Source organism: Lissotriton vulgaris, unplaced genomic scaffold, assembly GCF_964263255.1.
Source record: "Lissotriton vulgaris unplaced genomic scaffold, aLisVul1.2 SCAFFOLD_4465, whole genome shotgun sequence".
NCBI lineage: Eukaryota > Metazoa > Chordata > Amphibia > Caudata > Salamandridae > Lissotriton > Lissotriton vulgaris.
Window position 1 is genome coordinate 140,002 of NW_028247480.1, and position 25,585 is coordinate 165,586.

Here is a 25,585-nt window from a genome sequence, read left to right on the forward strand (position 1 = left end):
TCGGTACTGTAATTCATGAATTTTTATCTTGTGTTTTGATTAACTTGTACATATTATATTTGTCAATCTGTAACTTGGAAAATGTTTCATCATTTTATGTATGACTTTTATGGTTTTCTATTATAAAACCGAATAAAGTTTGTTGATAATAATCAATAGGGGATTCATTTACAGGGTAGCGTGGTATCCCTCATAATAACTCGAGGAGTCACAGTCCACACAATGTACATGCGTTATTCCCCCTACTTCCAACTTTTCATGTATCCACAATCACCTGCCCAAACCTCTCCCTCTTGATGCCAATGTGGTACTCCGTCAACCCGCAGACCATATTTTTGGCCCCTTTGAAAGTGCCCATACAATAAAAATGCTGCAGTTGTAAATACATATCAACTACCATTTGTTGTGTTTGAAATATTTTATTGAATATTAAAACCTAATAAACATAAGTTGATTATTAAAGCAAAACAGAACATCAGTTGCCATACACATAAGAGACGAAAGTTGTACATAAAAATCAACAAACTGTAACCCAGGCAAGTTATATAGAGCACAATTCTTAATTTCGGGCAGTCTTTAAAGTTCAACAATAGAAACATTCATGAAGAACAGGAAAGGAAAAAAAGAAGGTGGGATACAGTGGTTTCATTAATGTAATGCTTCCTACATATAGAAAAACAAATACTAATTATTTTCCTTAAGCAATAAAGTCCTTACATTAAAATACTAAGAGAAATATATTGAACAATGAACATTTCATGTGTAATTAGAATTCAATTAGAATATTTTACTCTCAGCATTAGTTGACTCAGGATTACAATCTGAATGCTTTCTGGAAAGAAACCGCCTCATGGGGTTCAAAATCAAATCTTTTCTAACAATAGGATTAAAATTATAAACTTGAATTTCAAAATGATTTATTGATTTAGGCCTTTTTGGAAATCAACAATTTTAAATATATACAAAATCCATACACTTTTGTAAAATTGTCACCTAAATTTGAATTCAATTCACCTTTTTTTTTTTTTGTTCAAATCTGTTTTTATTGTGAACACAGCGATAAGCCTACAACCCCGTATCGGGGCCGGCCGCGCAGAGAAAAGCCAGTAGGTATAACTAACCAGGGGAGGTAGAACCATTAACACAGCGCCCTGCCTACAACCCCCGGAGGGGGCCGGCCGCATGGCTTAGGGGAAAATACAGCAGGAGGCGGCCATATGCTGGCAATGTGTCGTTGTGCGGGGGAGGCGCGTATGTGAGGGAGAGCAATGGTGTCACATTTTCAAAGGCCCAACAGGGACCAAACTGCCCCAAAGAGGGGCGGAAGCCAGAGTGGCAAGCAGGAAAGAAGAAAAAGTCGGAAGAAGAGTGAGCAGTGGCGGGGCGGAGAAGGGTCAGAGGGGTGTGTCTGCGGTCGCCGATAGGAGATATGAAACGCAAACCAGTACTGGGGGAAGCGCTTAAGAGCCTAGTCTGCTCGGGTCAGCAGGGATGAGGGCGTCCTCGAACAATTGCAGAGCGCGGAGCCTGGGGGGCATGTGGCGGGCATAGCTGATGGAGCACAGGTGACGCACGAGAGGTTCCCACACTGCCTTGAAGCGTACCCCCCTCGATTGTATCCGCGCCGTGAGCAGCTCCATAGTCAGGACCTGCCAGAGGCGCACGAACCAGGATGCTATCGGCGGTGCCTCAGCCCGCTTCCAGTACAGAGCAATGAGTTGCTTGGCAGCGCCTAACATGTGAAGGGTGAGGATCCAGTCGCTGCGCGTGAGGGCCCTAAGTGTGGGGGGTCGAATGCCCAGCAGGAGCGTGCAAACCTCTTCAGGGAGGGGAAAACCCAACATCTTCTTAATGTGACTAAGGACCTCCTTCCAAAAGACAGCTAGGGTAGGGCACGACCACCAGATGTGTACGAAGTCACCAGTCGCAGTGCCACACCTCCAGCACAGTGGCGAGGAAGTGGGGAACATTTTGCTGAGTCTCAGGGGGGTGTAGTACCATTGCGTTAGCATCTTGTACCCGTTTTCCCTCTGCGGGATGCTGCAGTAGGTTTTGGGGATGTCGTTCCAGAGTCGAGTCCATTGAGATGGCGTGATATCAGCGCCAGTCGCCGATTGCCACTGCCTCTGGTAGGGATGCGCGGGCGGAGTGGTGGGGTGTTGGAGGATGTTGTAAATCTGGGAGATGAGCCGTTTCAGTCCCCCGAGGGAGCGTGCCAACTTCTCAAATGGAGTATATGCCCTGGTAGCAGCCTGATACATGTCGTCTCCCGAGACCCAGTGGCGCAGCTGCGCATACTGTAAGCTGGCGGTTAAAGGGAGGCTAAATTCTTCCCTGCAGTCCAGCCATGATTTAGGCGACCCACCAAGAAAAAGATCTCCTGCAACCCTGCAGTCTCCTTGTATCCAGCTCTCGAAAGCTCGGGTCTGAGCAGCAGGGGTAAAGTGCGGGTTACCTGCAATGGGGGTGTGTGGAGAGGGGAACGTGGTTAGACCCTTGGACACTGCCACTCTGTCCCATACTTCAAGAACCGTCCTCGTGGGGACCGCCATGTATGCACTTCTGGAGCGCGCCACACGCGGTAACCAAGGCAGGTCCCATATGGTGCGCCCCGTGACCATTCGGTCCATGTGGAACCAGTGCTTGTCGCTTTCGCGTGCACCCCATTCTATCACGAACCGGAGATGCGCCGCCCAATAGTAGTGGAGAAGATTCGGGCAGGCGAGGCCACCCCTGTCTCGCGGTTCCATGAGGACTTTCTGCGAGAACCGGGGTCGTTTGCCCCCCCATATGAAGGACGTGAGGTCGCGTTGGAGGTTCCTGATGCAGTGAATCGGGATCGGGGTGGGGAGGCACTGGAAAACATACAGAATGCGGGGGAGGACCGACATCTTGACCGCGTTGAGCCGCCCCAGCCAGGAAATCATCAAGGGTTTCCATTTCCGCAGGTCCGCCAGGAATTCCTTGCGGCAAGAGGCCCAGTTCCTCGAGGACCACGAGTCAAGGTGGGGTGTGAGGTCCAGACCCAGGTATTTAATGTGGTCATCCGCCCAACGGTAGGGTGTGACCCCCTTCAGGAAGGAGACCTTCTCCTCGGGGATGGTGAGGTTAAGCGCCCAAGATTTGGTGTGGTTAATTTTAAGGCCGGACGCCTGCTCAAACAGTGAGAGGACTTCATGCACCGCTGGGAGGGAGACCCGGGGGTTCGTGAGAGTAAGAATCAGATCGTCCGCAAACAGCGCTACCTTGTTAGTGCGCCCCCCATGGGGGATGCCATGAATGTCAGGAGCGCGCCTAATCAGCTCCGCCAGCGGCTCAACCGCTAGGGCGAACAGGAGCAGCGAAAGCGGGCATCCCTGCCTCGTGCCCCTGTGAATCGAGAGCGGCGATGTCAGTTGGCCGTTGACCCGAATTCTAGCCTGTGGCCCAAGGTAAGGGGCCATGCACCTGGAGATCATGTTAGGGCCAAGACCTAGTTTCTCGAGGACCGCCCGCAGGAAGGCCCAGTCAACCCGGTCGAAGGCCTTTTCTGCGTCCAACGAGAGGAGGAAGGCCGGGATTTTCCAATGGTGCACCTTTCCCACTAAGTGCGCCAGCCTGCGAACATTGTCGGCTCCCTGGCGGTCCCGTATAAATCCCACCTGGTCCGGGTTCACCAATCCCGGCATGTGCGGGTCCAGCCGTTTGGCCAGGATCTTAGTGTAGATCTTGAGGTCGGTGTTAAGGAGGGCGATGGGGCGGTAGGAGGCACATAGGTCGGGATCCTTCCCAGGTTTGGGGATCAGGGCAAGTTCCGCCAGGCCCATATCGAGGGACGGGCCAGTGGTGTCAGAGAAGGAGCTGTAGAGCCGCAGCAGATGCGGGCGGAGCTGGGTCAGGAACAGGCGATAGAAGGCCAACGGCAGGCCGTCCGGCCCCGGGGTTTTCCCCACGGGGAGGTCTTTGACAGCTTCCGTTATTTCCTCCTCTTGCAGGGGGCCCTCTAGCGTGGCTGCACACGCCGGGGACAGTGGAGACCCCTCGAAGTCCGCGAGAACGGCCTCCCGTGCCTCCGCAGAGGTGGGCTCCTCAGCATACAGAGAGGAGTAGTAATCGACAAATGCGGCCTGCTTGGCCCTCTCAGAGGTGGCACAGGTGCCATCCTGCCGCTTGACATTAGCGATGTGGGCCCTAGCGGCACGTGCCCGCAGCCTGCCGGCCAGTAGGCGACCAACCTTGTCCCCTCCCTCGTAATACCGTTGCTTGAGCGCTAGCAGGGAGTGCTCCGCCTTGTTGGTGCGCAGGGTGCGGAGTTGCCCCCTGAGATTGGCGAGAGTTCTCTTTGTCACCCGTGTGGGGGAGTCCCGGTCTCGGGCCTCCGCCAGCTTGATCTCGCTAGCCAGGTCGGTTTCCATCTTGAACGCCTCCTTCCTCCGCGCCACCGCCAGGGAGGTGATGTGGCCCCGAATGGTGGCCTTGAAGGCATCCCAGACCGTGTGAAAGGGCAGGTCAGGGGTGTCGTTAACGGTGAAATACGAGTCTATGGCGTCAGGGATGCTGGCGACGTCATCCGGGTCCCGAAGGACCCTCGGCGGGAGCACCCATCTGCGTTCACGAGTGGCACGAGCCAGGGGGTCCAGCAGCAAAAGCTCCACGTGGGCGTGGTCCGACAGGGAGATGTCGGATATAGCGGCAGCTAAGGAGTCTCGGGCCAATTCAAGGGAGGTGAAGAGATAGTCGATTCGGGAGTATGTCCGATGGGAATGTGAATAGAAGGAGTAGTCTCGGGTCCCCGGGTTGTGGTAGCGCCACACGTCCACGAGTCCCAGGTCTGTAAGCTGCGTTCTAAGGGTAGAGGACATTGCTCCCGCGCCGTTAAAGGGGGCACCCGCACGATCTAGCTCGGGGTCCCAAACAAGATTGAAGTCTCCGCCCAGGATTACATTAGCGTCTCCCGATGGGAACTGATCCCGCAGAAGTGTCTGGAGGTACTTGTCCTGCGACAGGTTGGGCGCATACACACATCCTAGAGTGAACTGTGCACAGCCCATCTGTACCGTGGCTCGGAGGAAACGCCCGTCAGTGCTTTTGAAGGGTTTCATGGGTCCCCGCCTAATGCCAGCCCTGCAGAGGATTGCCACCCCCGCTGTCTTGGTGTCAGAGGATGCCCAGAACTGTGTGGGGTATCTAGGGTGCACCATGCGTTTGATGTCTCCCCTGAGAAGGTGTGTCTCCTGGAGGAGAATAATGTCAGGGGAGTGGTGTAGGAGGTAGCGCCATATCTGCTTTCGCTTGTTGGGGGAGTTGAGCCCTTTGACGTTGAGGGAAAGGACCTTCAAGGGTGTAGGGATGTTCGCTGTCATAGCACTAAGGGGGAGTGGAGTTGCACAAGACCCAGCCTAGCAGACCCCCCGCAGACAGGACAGCGGCAGCTTGATCTCGCCTCCAGCGCGCCAACCCCCGCAGGACCCACCATGCCACCCCTCCGCAAGCGCGGGGAGAGAATAATAAGAGAGGGATGTGTAAGAGAAAAGTAGGAAGAGGAGAGAGAGAAAAAAGAGAAAAGGCGCAGAGAGTATACAGAACCAAAACAGGCCAACAGGGCCAGTGTACAGTGTCCCAGGTACCGGACATCCTCTACCCGAGGGTTTGGACGAACTCAGGAATGTCACTTCCTACGGGACAAAGGGAGGGAGCGGAGATCTGGGTAAGTGTAATGAAATCAAGTCGTCTCAGAGCCCATCCACCCCGCTGCCTCAAGGTAGTCCGGGGGTGCGTCGGGCCGTGGGGTCCACACGGTCTGGTCAGGCGCCCATGAGGCGCTGGGGCTCGGTGATGCGGTACATGGCCTGGAGGAGGCAAAGGGTGTCGTCCATTACGGGACCACTTGTTGTTATTTTCCCAATTAGTGATAATTAGTGATAATGTGTCAGATGGCAACAACAATAAATATGTTTAGAATTTTACCTCTGAAAGCAAAAACATGCCATGTCTGAATCATGGTGCACAATAAAATGTAGGAACAGAAGGGCATCTTTAGGTATAGCATTCATTAAAGTTTGACAAGGCTTGAAACTAGAATACCTGAACTTTGACATTTAAATGTCATTTTAAAAGGATTCGCACAGACCCAGCATTAGCTCCGTGAGAAATTGAAGATGATTGAATTGTACTTAGACAACATGTGCGGATTAGTAATCTATTGATGTAAAATACAGTGGTCAGGCAATGTTTGTGGATCTAATCTATTCAGATTTTAACTCCATAGTTTGTTCAATAAATTGACTGAGCATAATACTTGAAGTCCATCTCTCAGATCAGTTCAATTACAGTTTTATTTGCGATAACACTAAAAGATCAATGATAAATAGGTTTTAAAAGCTGTGGGTGGAATTGATCCTTGGTCTAAATCTAGATCGTTGTCTGCAATAGAAACCAGTACAAACAGATCAAATCTAAAAGCATTGCATATATTTATTATAGTGGTTTAGAGTAAACACAGAAGACACACATTGTTCCTGAAACTCAGAAAATGTATCAAAGATTATGATTACAACCTATTTTATGTCCAGAGACCGGTTTAGATGCTTTCCTGTTTAAGTGACAACATTTGCAAATTTATTTAACACAACATTAAAGCTGGATGTCAGAAATTCTGTCTTTAAGCCTTGTGTAAGAGTTATGTGTGATGGTTTTCATTTGATCTGAAGCAACACTAACACTAAATAGGTACGTGCACCGGTTATCATTCAACTAACATTATTAGCAAACTTAATTTGGAGGGAATTGAGAAAAATTGACTCATGTACCAAGGGTTTTATTGTTAAAAAAAATCCACTGGTTCGGTAATTCACAGAGTTTGCAAATGCTAAACCCCTTTTTGAAATGTACTAAGCCCATTTAACAATTCAGAATTTGGAAGGGGAATGTTAATAGTGTCCCTTCTAAATCGAAATACCTCCTTAACACCATCACTGCTGCAGCAATTCCCCCTCTGTGCTGAGAGGCTTTGAAACCCATTGTTCATGACGAGCTCAGCTCGTCATAAGCACAGCTCCACTGCCTCATGAGGTAGTAACCCAGGGGGACATTTGTGAATCTGAAAGTAAAATGGGGTGCATTAAAAATGCCTTTATTTAAAAGCCATCACAGACACAGTAGTGTGCTTACTCCACAAGCAACCACTTTTAACAAATGGATTATTAATACATGAACCTCAGTATTTCCTATATATTGCTGTAATGTAGTCTCTAATATTTTTGTCATGTGGTGTAAATATTTGTTTCTATTATTTTATTTCCCATTTCAGTATTGTCATGAAATGTACCTATTCTTTTTGTCAAACATATTGAAATATCTATGTCACAATTTTTGGGGCATTCTAAAAAGTGTTTTCACTCTCTAACTTAAAGCTTCCTAAGAAAAATACTGACGCGCAGTCCTGGTTTCTCCTAGATCATTTCGCTTTCTCACTAAACCAAGCACAATATTGATTTGAGAGAGGTGGTTATTGTAGTTAAAACACACTGGAGTTAGTTTAGAAAAGACAAATATAGAATTTCCTTTATCTTTAGAAATAATACTTGCAAAAGTTTATGTCCAATAATTTCAGATAATTTACTGATAGAGATATCAGATAAAGATCCCCTAATTTCTTATACCTTGTGGTATTAATAATCTGCTTGAATTAACAGACTTCTCTTCTAGCTAAATCCAGGTATGAGAAGGTATTAAATGCAATTATCAACTTTCTGTTATTTTAACACATTTTCTCAGTGCACAGAGTATTTTTCCTACATTGATCACAACATTTCAAGCAATGGCCTGTGCTTAAACGTACAATGAAGGGGTAAAAAAGTACCCTAATTTCTTATACGTTGTGGTATTAAAAATCAAAAATGTATTTCTACCACAATCAAGAAACCCTTGGGTCTATGAGGATTACTGTTGCAAATGAAGACCTAGCTAAGATGAAATATCCCTTTAAAGGGAAGATTTCCCTCACCCACCATAGTTGGCATGCTTCCTCATTCAGAACCTCCTCCCACCGTTATACCTAGTTAGAGTACAGGGTACAGCCCCCTCACTGAGAGGGAGGAGTTCAGGCATGTTTTGTTACAGAGAATGGTATACGAAATACCACAAAAATGAGCTCAGGGTAGTGGGGGCAGCAGAGTGAAAGTTAATAGGAGGTCAACATGTTTCAGCCTATTAATCCTCCAAAGAGGTGTTTGCGGCTTTCTTCAGGACCTAATCAAAAGTGCTGCTGCTCATTGTACTCAATCAATAACAAGCATTGGCATAGCCAATAGGTCTCGCCTTTGGGACCTTATAAGTGTTTAGCCATGCAGATCCAGTAACAATGTGAAATAATTTCTATTAAAAAAGAAGATTATAAACTAACTAAGCTAGACGTGACTTTATAACTGGTTAATCAAATGTTTCTGAAGGTTTAGTATATATAAAGAACTCCTTTTTTCTATGGCGTGTCATATAAAAATTGATGCTCTAAATTTTGGTAAGAGTACACAATATCAAAAAATTCAATACTGCTTTTATTTCAATTTACTTTTGAAAGCTTGAAGTGAAAGAGAATTCTAAATGTCATTTGCTTATGAGTAGGCGCTAATGACTATTTCCGGATGACAATGTAGTTAACATTTTTTTGCAAAAGATGTGTTAGAAGTTGTTACGCCAGGGTAATTTCAAGCCTATTCTTAGACTAGTAGTGACTATAATCTACTACCATTTCAGTCTTAGTAACACTTTCGTCCATTTGTAGGGCTTAACTATGCGCTTTGACAGGGTTTAGTGCCTTTTCCCGTTAGTCGGGCCTGCAGGCCCGAAAACCATAGGGCAGCCATCTTGGATAGCTGCCTCGTCCATCTTAGATAGTTGCCTCGTCTGTCCGAGGCGCTTGCAGAGCAAAGGTGATATTTATAATTTAACGTGTTGTTCGCTAGTGAGGAACCGGTCAAGACTGGCCCTTATCGAAGGAATGTGTTTGGCTCTTCGGCGGTAGAGGCAATATGCAGGTGGCCACTGCGGAAGGCGTAAGCAGCCGGAGACCGGTGCAGGAATTTGGTGGGAGTCGGCCTAGTGCTGGAAATTTCCGTAGAGAAAGGGAGATCTATATTATCAGAGAGCAGGTAGCAGATAGAGAGAGGCCAACGTGTGGAGCAGACAGATGAAGTTGGTCCAAGAGCTGGTGCAGAGACTGATACCAATTAAGAGCTTATAGAGAAGAGGAGGAAGAGATCGAGAGTCCTGTAATGTCAACATGCAGGAGTGGTAGAGACAGAGACTGAGTCCAGAAGAGGGTTCGAGTTCTGGAACCAAGGCAGCGTAGACGAGGCGTAGCGGTGCAGACGTGTATTCGTGAGCCATAGTGGGAGAGCAGAGTCCCGAGCGAGTGAAGACCCAAGACAGAGAGAGAGAGAGAGGGATCAGCTCCGCTGCTGAGATGGAAAGACACACGTACAAGGTGAGGCGTTCTGAGTTAGTGTAGAATACATATAATCATTCATTTTCCTCCCTTTTTAGGTTGTAGATGGTGACTAATTTCAATCATGTCTAGATTGCTAATGCTATTATGTTTAATTGTAGAATAAAGATATAATGTCCAATACATACATTTGAGTGTTGTTTTCATAGCAGGATTAACCTTTCTTTTCAACCAGGTGCTGTCGTCTAGAAGGATTAGGAATTCCCTTCTAGCAGGTAACTGAGAAATGGAGGACAGGGTGGTTTTTGATAGGAGAGAACTCCAAAATGAGATAATCAGATAACTCTTATGTGTACATCTAAATTAAGACTCGTGAATATCGTCGGTGCACCTTAGGTGTACCGCCGACCCCTATAGAACACCCCACTGGGAGACAACAGGTTTACCAGCGGGAAGAGTAGGTAATATTGATCCTAATAGTTAGGGACCGAGTCGGAAGACATTAAAATATAAGAGTCGGAAGACGTTAATATAGCGAGTCGGAAGACGTTAAAATAGCGAGTCGGAAGACGTAAATATAGCGAGTCGGAAGACGTTAAAAGAGTGAGGTTAAGTATTGGATAAAATATGAGAGTAGTTTTAATTGTATAGGTTTGTAAAATAGCTTCTTTTCACCTCCTTGGGTGAGTCCTCCAAATATCTTGTAAATAGTGGCCTGAGAAGAGTGTGTTTGCGTGACGATTGGGTTAGCTACGGTAGGTAGCTTGTTTGTTCCGAAAATCCGGTCGTTACATTTGGCGTCACGAACCGTTTTCGATTGATGGGTGCGGGTGTGCCTTCGTGATTTCTTGAGAGGATCCGTGGGTTCTCGTCGTGAGTGATTTTGTATATATTTGATTTATTGTATAGTTTTTTGATCGATATTGTTTTTTTGTAAAAAAAATGTTTTCGAAGAAAGTGAAACCGTCCTTCCGATTGCCTGTGGAAATTCCTGGTTGGGAGGCGACTGCTTATGAAGCGCTTGCGCATGAATGGGCTAATTCTACTGGTTTGAGTGAGAACTGGAATTCGTGCTTGGAAGATGCCGAGCCAGCTCAGGTGGTTGCGTGCTTGCAGAAAGTTCCGGTTGCGAAAGGCAATGAGCTTCCCATATTGGGACGGAGAGGTTGGATTTTGTTGAATGCGTACAGGCTTGTACATGAGAATTGTTCTCGATTACAACGTGAGAATAAAACTTTGGAAGAACAGTTTGTTCAGGTTCAAAATGATGTTACTCTTTTGCGATGTCAAAATAAATTGCTCGCTGACAAACTTGAGACATATCAGGCTGTAGCCGAAAGGGCTGCTGTCCGCATTGCGAAGTACAAATACAGACACAGGCGTGGAAAGGTTAACACCAGGAAAGTGCGTATGGTCGTTGCGAAGGCAGGGCTCGATTGGAATCCCGATGAGTGGGATGGTGATATTTGGAATTCATCCGATTCATTTTCTTCGGCTGAAGAGAATACTGCGCGTGCGCCTTCTCGCGCTACGTGTCGGGACCCTTCTAAAGAGCGTACTGACATTTCTGCTCATCCGATTTATCGACGTAAATTACAGGGCAATCCTAATGCTCCTCAGGGTATTCCGCTTGACAGCTTGGAAGATTACACACAACAAGAATTAAATGACATTTTGGATCGCTTCCGGCAGAAGCCGGGTGAATCCTTACTGGCTTGGATGGTCCGTCTTTTTGACACAGGTGCTTCAGGTATCTCATTAGATCAAGGTGATGCAATGAAGTTTTGTACTTTGAGTTCTGATCCTACTATTCAGGAGAGTTTTTGCCATTATAATGGCAATAATCAGACTAATCTCTTGCAGTTGGCAGTTGACGGCTGCAATCACAAGTACCCGACAGAATCGGATTGGCCTCTGGATGACAAGCCATGGTATACTCTGAGAGATGCGTCTCAACGATTGAAAGAGGAATGCATGAAGACCGCTATCTTTTTAGGTACGGCACATAGATTGATGGATGATTTGCTTAATACTTCTGTGAGGAACAGAATAATTCGTACTTCTCCTCCTGCTTACAAACAAGTGATGATGACTTTGTTGATTAATCAGACTGGTAATCCTTTGTCTGACGTGATTGAAGCTGTGCGTGAACTTGGTGAGTTGGGTGAATGGATTAAACCTGAAAGACAGTCTCGACCTGAAGGTAGCACTAATAATTACCTATTCACTAGACGTGATATGTATCTAGCTCTGATTAAGGATGGTGTCCATGAAGAGGACATTCATGAGAAGCCTAATAATGTGCTGTGGGCTATGTTCCGTAAGCGCGGCTTGGATAAGAAGGAAGGTGCACAACCGCTCTGATGACAGTGACAATGATACTAGATCGCATCGAGAGAAAGAGAGAGAGAGAGAGAGAGAGAGAGAGAGAGTGGGAGTGAAAGAGATTGGGATAAGACATGAGATGAATCATCTTACTCCAAGAGAGAGAGGGAGAGAGAGAGAGAGAGAGAGAGAGATAGAGAGGAAAGAAGAGACCATTCTGTAAGAGAGAGAGAGAGAGAGAGATCAATCCCCAGAGGTGAGGATGAGAGATAAAAGATCACGATCTCTTGAGAGAAGATCACAATATTTTTCAAATGACAAAAATCCTTTTCATGAGGATAAGGGATATGAACGAGAAGCGACACTACCCAAACGATATGAGAGTCTTTATCCTGATTTGACTTGGGCACAAGAACACAGTAAACAAGACTAGGAAGTAGGTCAAGCTCCAGTGCAAAATTGGTCTCGTAAAGACCATAGGCCTTATGTAGATATTGAAATTTATTGGAAGCATCGAAATATACAGAGGGCCCGAGCATTGGTGGATACTGGAGCGGAGGCCACTTTAATTTCTGGAAATCCCAAAAAGTTTAAAGGACAGGGCTACACGATTACTGGATTAGGTGGTAAAGAGACCCCCGCAATACAAACTAAACTTGAGCTAAAAATAGGAAGGAATCCCCGAAAAGAGTATCATGTATTGGTGGTACCTCTTGATGAATATATAATTGGCATTGATATTTTAAAAGGTATGACATTGTATTTGGATGATGGATGTTACAAATTCGGACATGACTATTACATATCAACAAAAGCTGTAAGAGTTGGGCGTTTAAAAATGCCTCAGATTAAAATTCCTCAAGCCACGAAAGTGGTTTCAATGAAACAATACCGCATTCCCGGTGGGCACAGTGAGATCAGTGCTACCATTCAAGATTTAATGGATGCAGGAGTAATAATTCCTGTCACTTCGGCTTGGAACAATCCCGTTTGGCCGGTCCGTAAGAGTGATAATTCTTGGCGCATGACAGTTGTTTATCGAGAATTGAACAAACATACACCTTCTTTGACTGTTGCAGTCCCTGATGTTATTACTATGATTGAGAGAATTCAGAAACACTCAGGAACATGGTATGCAACCATTGATATTGCTAATGCTTTCTTTTCCATCCCAATTGCCCCCGAATGTCAGGAACATTTCAGTTTTACATGGAATGGCCATCAAATGACGTTCAGAAGTCTTCCCCAGGGCTACGTGCATAGTCCGACAATCTGTCATCGAAAAGTGGCAGAGCATTTAGATGAGGTGACTTTTGATCCCAAAATTCAGGTGTGTCATTATATTGATGATATACTAATCCAAGGTGAGACACAAGATCAGGTGCGAACACAATTTGAACAAATCATTGCACACTTACAAAGCAAAGGCTGGGAGATTAATCCTGATAAATTGCAGGGTCCAGCGCAACATGTGAAATTTTTAGGCATTCATTGGCATGAAGGAAATAGAGAAGTAATTCCTCAAGTGAAACAGAAAATTGCAGAATTCGCAGTCCCTAAGAATAGGAAGGAAGCCCAAAAATTCATTGGTTTGTTTGGCTTTTGGCGCCAACATATTCCACATTGGAGTCAGATTTTGGCCCCCTTGTACAAAGTTACACGTAAAAAGAATGCGTTTGAATGGAACAAAGCACAGCAAGATGCGTTTGATTTGGCGAAAGAAGCGATTCAGCATGCTTTGGATTTGTGGCCAGTGCGTGATGGTGATGTGGATCTGAATGTATCTGTACAAGATATGTATGCAAATTGGAGTTTGTGGCAAAAGCAAGGTAAAACTAGAGTACCCCTAGGTTTTTGGACTAAAAAAATTACCAGAAGCTGGTGAGCGTTATACACCTTTTGAGAAACAGTTGCTTGCATATTACTGGGCTTTAGTAGACACTGAACAATTGACATTGGGACATGATGTGATTTTGAGACCAGAGATTCCTATTATGCAATGGGTTTTGAGTTCGCCGAAAACTCATAGGATTGGACATGCTCAGGAAGCGAACATCATAAAGTGGAAGTGGTATATACAAGACCGGGCTCGTGTGGGTCCAAAAGGAGTGGCAATGTTGCATGAGAAAGTGGCGCAGGCGCCGATGGGAGAGAGAGAGAATGAGTTCTCCGTACCTATAGTACAGGAATCACCTGTTAAATGGGGTATGCCGTTCGATGATCTGTCCGTGGAGGATAGAAAACAAATTTGGTTTACGGATGGTTCAGCCAGGTACATAGGAGAGAAGAGGCATTGGAAAGCAGTCTCGTATAATCCTACAACCCAAAAGTTACTGAGCACTACTGGTGAAGGGCGAAGTAGTCAGTTTGCAGAATTATATGCTGTTTATCAAGTTCTGAAACAAGAGTTACCTGGAAAGTGTTATATTTTTACCGATTCATGGTCAACTGCAAATGGATTAGTGATGTGGCTGCCTACATGGCAGTCCCATAATTGGAGAGTTCACAACAAAGAGATTTGGGGTAAAGAATTATGGCAGGAAATTTGGGAGTTGCTTCCTCAAAGTAATGTGATAGTTTTTCATGTTGATGCACATATGCCTATTGATTCTCTTGACAAATTGTTCAATAACATTGCAGATGAGAAATGTAAAATTTCTGAGGCAGTGGTGGACCAACAAAATTCTGATTTGGCAGGCATGGCGAAATGGGCTCACCAAAAAGTAGGACATTTTGGAGAGAAAATTACTAGCAGGTGGGCTGCTGAGAGAGGCACTTATATTCCCCTTGATTTGATTAAAACAGCTATACTCCATTGTCCTATATGCCAACATTCCCGACACAGAGGTGCCTCGAATAGTGAAAGGCCAGTTGCATCGAGGCAAATCCCCTGCACAAATTTGGCAGATTGATTATATTGGTCCTCTGCCTAGGAGTAAAAACTGTCAATACGTTTGCACAGTTGTTGATACTTTTAGTGGTTTCTTAATTGCTTTCCCCTGTAAGAATGCTACACAAGTGAATACATTGAAGACTTTGGATTTAATTACATTGTATTATGGTACCCCACTTCAGGTGCAATCTGACAATGCATCACATTTCAAAGCAAGATTAGTACAAAATTACTGTGCCGAAAATAATATTGATTGGATGCTTGTGGGTAATAGGGTATACTATTACCCACAAGCATCCGGTTTGATTGAGCGGATGAACGGATTGCTGAAAGATCAATTACGCAAATTGTCAGATGGTACCTTAAAGAATTGGAGAGATCATTTATCAGATGCTTTATTAATTTTGAATAACAGACCATATTTGTATGCAAATTCTCCTTTAATGCGTTTATTTCCTCCAACAGCTGATGTTAAACCGAGCACTGTTAAAAGTACAGTGTCCTATTGGGAAATCACCCCCGGAGCCTTGGCTCCAGGTAGAGCTATCCCTGGATCTGCAGGTTTAGACCTGCATTCTTTAAAGACCATGATTTTGAAAGTAAATGTGATCACCATAATTGAAACAGGAATAGGTGTCCAAATACCCACAGAACATTTTGGTTTGATTGCCCCGAGATCTGGTTTAGCTTTAAAAGGCATCCAGGTGCTTGGTGGAGTAATTGACAGTGATTATCAAGGAGAGATCAAAGTTATCCTGTTGAACAGTGGCGATTCTGAAATAATGATCCAAGAAATTGATCGAATCGCTCAATTGGTCATCATGCCTGTTTTCAGTGGTGCGATTCAAAAGGGCACTGCTCCAACGCTGTTAACAATGCGCGGAACGGGTGGCTTTGGTTCCACCGATAATCCTGGAGCTAGAGTGTGGGTGCAGTCGCCGAATAATCCCCCTGAACAGGCCGAAATTATTGCAACAGGATCGGATAACACAGTATTAGTGATGAGAGCAGGCCAGGAAGGCTGGGATGTAGTCCCGGCTGATAAATGTTATCTGCGAGAATAAGTGATGCTTGTTATTTGAATTGCAGATCATTGTATGGATTGCTGCTGCCGGATGTGTCGTCGTTGGACTCCCGTGGGTCTGCTGCGACGAGAGTCAAGAGAGCTTCCAGGACTGGATTAACCATGTGGACAGAGGACGTCGTTCTGTTGCGTCGTGGGACATTACTACAAATTTCTGGGACAGCTTGGCTCGAACTATTACGAATTCATCCCATTTTTGCTTAGCATCTATGAGGTCTGTCAATGACCTCCTCACCACGTGCCTTGTGGCTGTCCCAATATCCACAGCTTCCCTTTTACATTTCTTTAATGTGTCTGAAGTTCATCCAGAGTTTATCCATTCAGATTTCTCCCCCTATAGTTTCTGTGTCTCATGTACTGTTTTAAGTGAACCAGAACCCCCACTGACTTTTCAAATTTCAACTTATAACATCACTGAGAGTGATGTCTGTTATAATATGACATGTGACCACAGGTACATAGGCAAATGTGCCCAATTACGATTAGAACATTCTACTTCATTCTCCATTCATGAACGGATTTTATGTTTCACCAGAACTGCTAATTTATGTACGTCTTTCGACAATAGCATGAGCTGTAAACGTATAATAGTAACTGCAAGTCATTATTATCATGTGCTATTACCAGCCGGATGGCTCTTTTCCTGTGGCAATATATCCTGGTCCTATATCCCGGCAAATATTTCTGGAGGTCCCTGTGCCTTAACGCGATTAAGTCTTTTAATGTTTTCCCCTGATGGAACAATGTCATCCCGTGTTGCACGCGATGCCCCTACCCTTTGGAGTGACTGTGATTCATCACTTCATCTTTTCTCCAAATCTGAATACCTTAGTTTAGCTGTGTCCATTGTGGGTGTTCCTGCTTTATCAGTTTATAATGCCAAAACTATAGGTAAACTTGCTTGCTGGATGGTGAAATCCCTTAATAATACCTCCACTATTTTAATTGACCTGTTATTAGACAATCAAGGAGAACGCCGTGCCATCTTGCAAAATAGAGCCGCTATTGATTACTTATTGTTGAAACATGATCATGGCTGCTCAGATTTTGAGGGTCTGTGTTGTTTTAACTTATCAGACCATTCCCAATCCATTAGATCCCATCTTAATAAATTGCATGAGCTGACCCAAGAAGTGAGGGAACATTTAAATGTAGGGTGGTTTGACTGGCTCTTCAGTGGGCTACCAGATTTACATTCCTTACGCCAAATTTTAGGTGGAATTGTTTTGGTAATTTGCATTTTAGTTGCTATTTGTTGCTGTATCCAATGTATACCATCCTTTTTCCATATGTTTCGTCCACAAGTCATGGCTAGATCATTTAGTTTTGTTTCCTATTATTCCACAAATGACATACATTCAGTGTGAGATTCCTCCCCCTAGATTAGTGATTATTCTAATCCTTCAATGCTAGTATATTTAGTCAGAAGTGGAGTGTTACGCCAGGGTAATTTCTAGCCTATTCTTAGACTAGTAGTGACTATAATCTACTACCATTTCAGTCTTAGTAACATTTTCGTCCATTTGTAGGGCTTAACTATGCGCTTTGACAGGGTTTAGTGCCTTTTCCCGTTAGTCGGGCCTGCACGCCCGAAAACCATAGGGCAGCCATTTTGGATAGCTGCCTCGTCCATCTTAGATATTTGCCTCGTCTGTCCGAGGCGCTTGCAAAGCAAAGGTGATATTTAGAGTTTAACGTGTTGTTCGCTAGTGAAGAACCGGTCAAGACTGGCCCTTATCGAAGGAATGTGTTTGGCTCTTCGGCGGTAGACGCAACATGCAGGTGGCCACTGCAGAAGGCGTAAGCAGCCGAAGACTGGTGCAGGAATTCGGTGGGAGTCGGCCTAGTGCTGGAAATTTCCGTAGAGAAAGGGAGATCTTTATTATCAGAGAGCAGGTAGCAGATAGAGAGAGAGCAACGTGTGGAGCAGACAGATGAAGTTGGTCCAAGAGCTGGTGCAGAGACTGATACCAATTAAGAGCTTATAGAGAAGAGGAGGAAGAGATCGAGAGTCCTGTAATGCCAACCTGCAGGAGTGGTAGAGACAGAGACTGAGTCCAGAAGAGGGTTCGAGTTCTGGAACCAAGGCAGCGTAGACGAGGCGTAGCAGTGCAGACGTGTATTCGTGAGCCATAGTGGGAGAGCAGAGTCCCGAGCGAGTGAAGACCCAAGACAGAGAGAGGGAGAGGGATCAGCTCCGCTGCTGAGATGGAAAGACACACGTACAAGGTGAGGCGTTCTGAGTTAGTGTAGAATACATATAATCAATCATTTTCCTCCCTTTTTAGGTTGTAGATGGTGACTAATTTCAATCATGTCTAGATTGCTAATGCTATTATGTTTAATTGTAGAATAAAGATATAATGTCCAATACATACATTTGAGTGTTGTTTCCATAGCAGGATTAACCTTTCTTTTCAACCAGGTGCTATCGTCTAGAAGGATGAGGAATTCCCTTCTAGCAGGTAACTGAGAAATGGAGGACAGGGTGGTTTTTGATAGGAGAGAACTCCAAAATGAGATAATCAGATAACTCTTATGTGTACATCTAAATTAAGACTAGTGAATATCGTCGGTGCACCTTAGGTGTACCGCCGACCCCTATAGAACACCCCACTGGGAGACAACAGGTTTACCAGCGGGAAGAGTAGGTAATATTGATCCTAAGGGTTAGGGACCGAGTCGGAAGACATTAAAATATATGAGTCGGAAGATGTTAAAATAGCGAGTCGGAAGACGTTAAAATAGCGAGTCGGAAGACGTTAAAAGAGTGAGGTAAGTATAGGATAAAATATGAGAGTAGTTTTAATTGTATAGGCTTGTAAAATAGCTTCTTTTCACCTTCCCGTGTGAGTCCTCCAAATATCTTGTAAATAGTGGCCTGAGAAGAGTGTGTTTGCGTGACGATTGGGTTAGCTACGGTAGGTAGCTTGTTTGTTCCGAAAATCCGGTTGTTACAGAAGTATGGGTAGGGAAAATGGCTATTTTGGCCAAAGGCTCACCTTTCTTTATGCATGCTAGTTTTAATTTGTACACAGAATCATCATTTTTTATGTGGTACACTATAATGTTAGATGAATTTGTTTTACCCTTTTGATAAGTAAGAGATGACAATGAACGTTGTTTTCGTCCCTGGGTTTAAATGGATTCAGGTTGGAACAGACAAGGTGTTGACTGCCTCAGAAAAAAGTTGTTTCCCGCATGCTACTTTCATGCGACTTATATCTCTTCAGTCGAAGAGGCGGCTGCATGCCTGCAGATATGGCCAGATCAGTACTTGGCTGGTTCAGTTCACCAGTGGGGCTAGAATAGAAGCTGTTAAGGGCAGGGGCTTAGCTTCCTATTGGTGCAGCAGGTGCAGTGGCACCAGGGCCCAGACGCCTTAAAGGCCCACTGAACCCTGATAACTGCTGTTTGTCACAGTTCAAACAGAAACATGAGGGGCCCACAGAACAATGATTATTGCGGTTTTCCACAGTCCAAACAGAGGGCAGTGTCACATTTCCTTTCTTGCCTTAGGGCCCAGGGCACACTGGCTAGGCCACTGGTTAAGGATGCATTGGGGAAGAGGTGGGGAGACAGGTGGATATTTAAACAGCTCAACGATGACACCATGCCTGGGTATTAAAGTATTCATTGCAATTAAGGACTGAAGCAGGAATAGATCTCACAATATAGGGAGGCCTACTTACAAATGCAGCTCGATAAGCGGATGCCTTTTAACATCTCACTTATCACCTCTCCTAATTTACAGTTTTATTTTAGATGCAGACTTAAATCGTGACCTATGAATATGTTTTATCTATCTTTAGGTTCCAAATGGCCCATCTTTTCCATATGCAAGTATCAGACAGGTTCGGAGCGCCTAATGGCGTTGAACTTCATAAAGCCACATTAATCACTGGTCTTGAAATGCAAATGGCAGCATTAAGCACGCAGAGGTGTATTCTACGTAATCTCATTATGTTCAAGGTACGGGAGGGTGTTTAGGGCGTAAAGACTTTGACAAAAACATTGCTGCCACCGTTGAAATTCAATCTTCCTTGTCCTACCTTAGTATACAAGTAGTACCACATTCTTTGTATACCTGAATTAAATAGGCACACAAAATAGTACCGTATTTAAAGGCCCAGTTCAGAATTACAGGGAAGGTGCACTGTCCCAGACTACACACCGGTGCAGTCATCAGCGGGTGCTGTCATGTCACACAGGGGGAGTACACTAGATTATGCAGGAAAAATCATGTGGTGCCCCAACGTAGGGGCAGTTGTAAACCACCAGTCTGATTACAAAGTAAACCGTCTGGCAGCTATTAAACGAGGTGGCACGATTCCCCTGCAGGTGGTTGGGGTCTGTCACCATCCTGTCAGGTGGGGGTATACAATCAGTGCGCCTCCTAACTGCTTGTTTGCCCTATTGCCCGTGTCAATAATACAGTGCAGTCGCAAGACAAAAGGTTTTCCCACATTTGAATGTGGCCATGCCCATTACAAAGGAAAGCATGCCCGTTGAGAATATCTCCTACCTGATCCACACTACATAAAGGGCTATGAAGTGTCTGCTGCCTCTTCTGTAGAACAAAAGACAAAATGCCCATGGGACACAGAAAGAGGGTGCACCCCGATGCTTCCTTATGTACGAGGACCTTTGGCGTTCGTCTGTACTAAGCGAGTGACAGAGTTAGTGGAGTGTTTTTTGCCCTCTATGTCACTCTACTTCTAAGCACCTAATACAGCTTGTACAGTGGTTACTGTCATCTGCTCACCTACATTATGCTTAATATAAATAGTGCACAATTTCGGCGTTTGTGTCTGCCTACAACGTGGACCTGATACAAATAGCAGTACCTACAAGTTGGATGGTACAATTCAACAAGAGTCTAGGATACTCCAGCACAGATGACTTTGCATCAACATTACAGGGCATCAGTCTTGATGGCAAGCCAACTTTGTACACATTATTATCAGAGACTATACTTGCCTCTTGGATACAACTTTGCAACAGAATTTTATGAATTTTCGTACAGTTGTATTTATATAATAAAACAACCTACCCACAATAATTGATCTATCTATTTATCTTTTTGGGTTCTGGAGTAGCATGCTACTCGCTGAAAAGCACTTCAACACTTAATCAGGGGTAGCAAGCGCTATATAAATTTAAAAGCTTCCCTCTTCTATCCCTCCACTCTCCTTTTCAACCCAACTAACAAACCAACATGTCCAGCTCTCAAATACATTTTATATTTCCCTACACTAATTCACCACTAATCATTTTTGGATCCTGGAGTAGTGTGCTACTCGCCGAAAAAGCGCTTCACATTGACCCTAACGCACTCCGCTGCTCGCAGAACTCTGCATTGAGCGGTTGAGTTTTTTTTACACTTTGCGGAGTTCTTCATTGCGGAACACCGCCTAGGCCTAATCTTATCATGAAAATCTAGATTTCAGTCTTATGTTAAGAAACAAGTGTGAGTAGAAACCTTTTGGGTGGAGAAAATGTAAGACATTAATATTGTGAATTTTTTGTTAATTAGTTGATGTTTACAAGTACGAACACTTCTCTGTGTCAAGTAAAGACCTTGAGAGTTTTGTAAATATCAGATACTCAAATTGTGGATTTTGTTGCAATTAAAACATTTTCAAGGCCTGAAACTTCTTTGTAGGTTGCATGCGGGCAGCCTAAGTTATCCTGCAAGAATTTCTTGATGAATCCTATTGCAACTACAATATGTGTTCTCTCATGTAAAGTCAGGTTGTTAGAAGCTTTTCTGCAACTCAAGATACGCCTTACTTTTTACCTGGTGCGGGTGCATTTCTCATGTTAACTGAGATCTCATTTCTGAGTATAACGTTTCTGGCTTTCCCCTCCTGTATAAGGCTTAAGTCCAGTGTGAATTCTCCCATGTGAAATGACATTGTATTCGTGAATAAACCTTATCTGACATTCCGAACACACATAAGGCTTTTTTCTCCCTTGTGAATTTGCTCCTGACAAGTGAGAAGTAATTTGTGACCAAAACTTTGCTTGCATTTCGAGCACTCATAAGGTTTTTCCCCAGAGTGGGATCTCTCATGAAGCATAACTCTGTCTTTCAGATTCAAGCTTTTATGGCATAAGGATTTTCTCCAGTGTGGAGTTTCTCATGGTGAGATAGCGTTTTTCTCTGCAGCTCTTCTGGCATTCAGAGCACTCATAAGGTTTTTCATCAGTATGGAGTCGCTTATGGTTAGTGAGGCTGTGCCAATCAAATAAGAATTTCTGCCATTCACAGCATTGGTAATGTTTTTTCCCTGTGTGCGTCTGCTCATGTAGAGTGAGATTGCATTTAAAATTGATGCTTTTCTGGCACTTGGAGCACTGAAGTATTTTTGATGGTGTGTTTTCTTATGGTGCATGTAACCATCACTACCTCTGAATCTTTTCTGACATTTAGAGCACTGATAATGGTTTCCCCCCAGTGTGTATTCTCACATGTGCAGTGAGATCAGATTTACAGCTGAAACATTTTTGGCATTCGGAGCACTGATAAGGTTTTTCCCCAGTGTGGGTTCTTGTATGCCGAGTGAGTATTCTTTTTTCACTGAAACATTTTTGGCATTCAGAGCACTGATAAGGTTTTTCCCCAGTGTGGGTTCTTGTATGTTCAGTGAGTCTGCTTTTGTCACTGAAACATTTCTTACATTCAATGCACTGATAAGGTTTTTCCCCAGTGTGGAATCTCACATGTGCAGTTAGAAGTGATTTACGGGTGAAATGTTTTGGGCATTCAGAGCACTGATAAGGGTTTTCCCCAGTGTGGATTCTGATGTGCTGTGTGAGTCTACTTTTTAAACTGAAACATTTCTGGCATTCAGAGCACTGATAAGGATTTTCCCCAGTGTGGATTCTTATGTGCTTTGTGAGACTACTTTTTAAACTGAAACATTTCTGGCATTCAGAGCACTGATAAGGTTTTTCCCCAGTGTGGATCATTGCATGTTGAGAAAGACTTTGTTTTTTACAAAACCTTTTCTGGCATTCAGAGCACTGATAAGGTTTTTCCCCAGTGTGGATTCTTGTATGTTCAGTGAGTCTGATTTTTACACTGAAACATTTCTGGCATTCAGAGCACTGAAAAGGTTTCTCCCTAGTGTGGGTTCTTATATGATGAGTGAGACTGTTTTTGTCAATGAAACATTTCTGGCATTCCGAGCACTGATAAGGTTTTTCTCCAGTGTGGGTTCTTCTATGCCGAGTGAGACTTTTTTTGTCAATGAAACATTTCTGGCATTCCGAGCACTGATAAGGTTTTTCCCCAGTGTGGGTTCTTATATGATTAATGAGATTGTCTTTTGTACTGAAATATTTGTGGCATTCAGGGCACTGGTAAAGTTTTTCCCCAGTGTGGGTTAATACATGTTGAGAAAGACTTTGTTTTTTACAAAACCTTTTCTGGCATTCAGAGCACTGATAAGGTTTATCCCCAGTGTGGGTCCTTGTATGTACAGTAAGGTCTCTTTTTTCACTGAAATATTTCTGGCATTCAGAGCACTGGTAAGGTTTTTCTACAGAGTGGCTTAATACATGTCGATTTAGATTCCCTTTGAAAATAAACCTTTTCTGGCATTCAGAGCACTGGTAAGGTTTTACGCCAGAGTGGGTTATTACATGTCGAGAAAGACTTTGTTTGTTATGAAACCTTTCCTGGCATTCAGAGCACTGATAAGGTTTGTCCCCAGTGTGGATTCTTATATGTTCAGTGAGATAATATTTACTGCTGAAACTTTTTTGGCATTCAGAGCACTGATAAGGGTTTTCCACAGAGTGGGTTAATGCATGTCGATAAAGTTGCGGTTTGAAACTAAACCTTTTCTGGCATTCACAGCACTGATAAGGTTTTTCTACAGAGTGGGTTAATACATGTCGAGAAAGACTTTGTTTGTTACAAAACCTTTTCTGGCATGCAGAGCACTGATAAGGTTTTTCCCCAGTGTGGATTCTCATATGCTCAGTGAGATAAGATTTACTGCTGAAACTTTTGTGGCATTCAGAGCACTGAGAGAGGATTTTCCCAGTGTGCATTCTCTCAAATTCAGTGAGATGAGATTTATGGCCTAATCTTTTTTGGCACAGGTAACTTTTTCCCCAACTTGGGTTATTTTGCTTTGATTGAGGCAGGTTTGAACACTGAAATTGTTCTAACAGCCCGTGTTTTTAAAAGGTGTATTCCTAGACTTAATATCTCTACATTTAGTTTTCTCTTGCTTATATGCCACGGTAAGAGTGAACCCGATTTTAGAGTCAGGCTTGTTTAGATAATGTTCAGCATTTATCTCTAAAAGATATTGTGTGCAATCTTCTTAACACTTGCATTGAGCAAAATATGTCTGGATGCAGCCCTGTAACACCTGTCCAAATGTTTGTAGCAGATAATAGTCTTTTGGTTATAGCCTCTCCGGCAGCAACTTATTTTGTGACTGAAGTTTTTCTCAAATCTATTTTTATAGGTTCTTAGCAATGCAGTGATAAGGCGTTAGTCTGATATTTAATGATTAAACTGAGAAGTACCTTTTTGCACTGGTGTAATGGCAGTAACTGAGAACACTAGAACATGCACAGTAATATTGTGGCTCATCAGTCACAGAACATCAGTTCCTTTTACCCGTTCTGTGTTTGGTGTAAGGTTAAGGATTGTAGTTCTGAAGACGAGGATTTATTTACAGTAGCTATAGCGCAACGGTGCTCATTTAATCCATTTTGATATTTAATAGTTTTACATATCATTCCTGCACAACAGATAAGGTTGAGGCGATTTACATAGAATTACAGAACAGTACACAATAAAAAGGAAACAATCTGAGATGGTCATGAACAACACAATAAAGTGGTGAATCTTTAAGGTTTTCGCCAGAGTGAGCAGAGTGGGTCGAGGTGTTCTATCCAGAGGCAGATAGTCTCAAACCGCTTAACTGGTTAAAAACGGTTGTTGAACAAAGGTGATTTTCCAATCTTTTGGTTGTTAGCGTGTCAGCTTCGGAGTCTTCTATCAGTGTCTTTTCTTTGATGGTTTGCAGAAGAAACCTTTTGTTATATCTTTCTTTTATGCAGTGTGTGCTTCCTCTCTGGAATTACATGATGCTTTAGATCATGCGTGCTTTAGATGAACGTTATTCTGTCATGCTGAGGCAATTTGTCTTTCTGATAATATTTCAGATGAGGATGTTGTGATTGGTCTTTCTGGCACTATTTCCGATGCTGTGTGGACAGATATGACTTTGTTCTGGGTTAACGAAATGCAAAATTAGAGACTTCACTTACAGGTATAGTACTTTCCTCAGCTCCCACTTCCTCGCCACACCTAGATTTTGGAAATTGTTTAAACTTAGAATGCTGGATGTCCTTCGGTTTTTCAAAATAATCCTTCTTATGGCACTAACATTCAGTTGGCTGGTGCTAAATCTTGCTTTCTTCGTCCGTAATTTCAATCACCTATAGTATTAAAATTAAATAGTTAATATATGTAAATATCCCCAAAAATAATTTACAAGCCATATCAAAGCAGAATTGCAGAATTTTGAAAGTGTTGAGCTGTTCTTCAGACAGAGCAGAGTGTAGAATGGTAGCATGAGAGTACTTGGATGTAGGAGTGAGTAATTGTAGAATGTCCAACATTTCATTAAGCTCAGAAAGGATACATGTACCCTATGGACTTGTAACATAGAATCCCAAAAGCAGACATTAAAGTCATATGGACTGGCACCAAAAAGATATTTAAAATAGAATACTAATAATTAATTTTTTATGTAGATTTCTAGGATGGGAATTTCCCCTCCACGGACAACAGGCATTTCGCCCTACCCTGAGTTACCACCTACTT

At 43.8% G+C, this 25,585-nt stretch overlaps 1 protein-coding gene across 4 annotated transcripts; it reads right to left on the reverse strand.

Annotated features, from left to right (window-relative positions):
• Positions 1 to 21,900: 21,900 nt before the first annotated feature.
• Positions 21,901 to 23,969, reverse strand: LOC147665164 (uncharacterized). 4 transcript variants are annotated; one of them, XM_086949713.1, is made up of 4 exons: positions 23,660 to 23,969; positions 23,379 to 23,575; positions 23,139 to 23,294; positions 21,901 to 23,057 (listed from the first exon to the last, which is right to left on the reverse strand). In XM_086949713.1, exons 1-4 carry the CDS (start codon positions 23,788 to 23,790, stop codon positions 22,159 to 22,161), a joined length of 1,383 nt encoding a protein of 460 aa, XP_086805839.1. In that variant the 5' UTR covers positions 23,791 to 23,969; the 3' UTR covers positions 21,901 to 22,158. The 4 variants fall into 4 exon arrangements, with proteins under 4 accessions (XP_086805839.1, XP_086805840.1, XP_086805838.1 ...); XM_086949714.1 differs by lacking the exon at positions 23,379 to 23,575 and having other exon boundaries at positions 23,631 to 23,969; XM_086949712.1 differs by having other exon boundaries at positions 21,901 to 23,575.
• Positions 23,970 to 25,585: the final 1,616 nt, after the last annotated feature.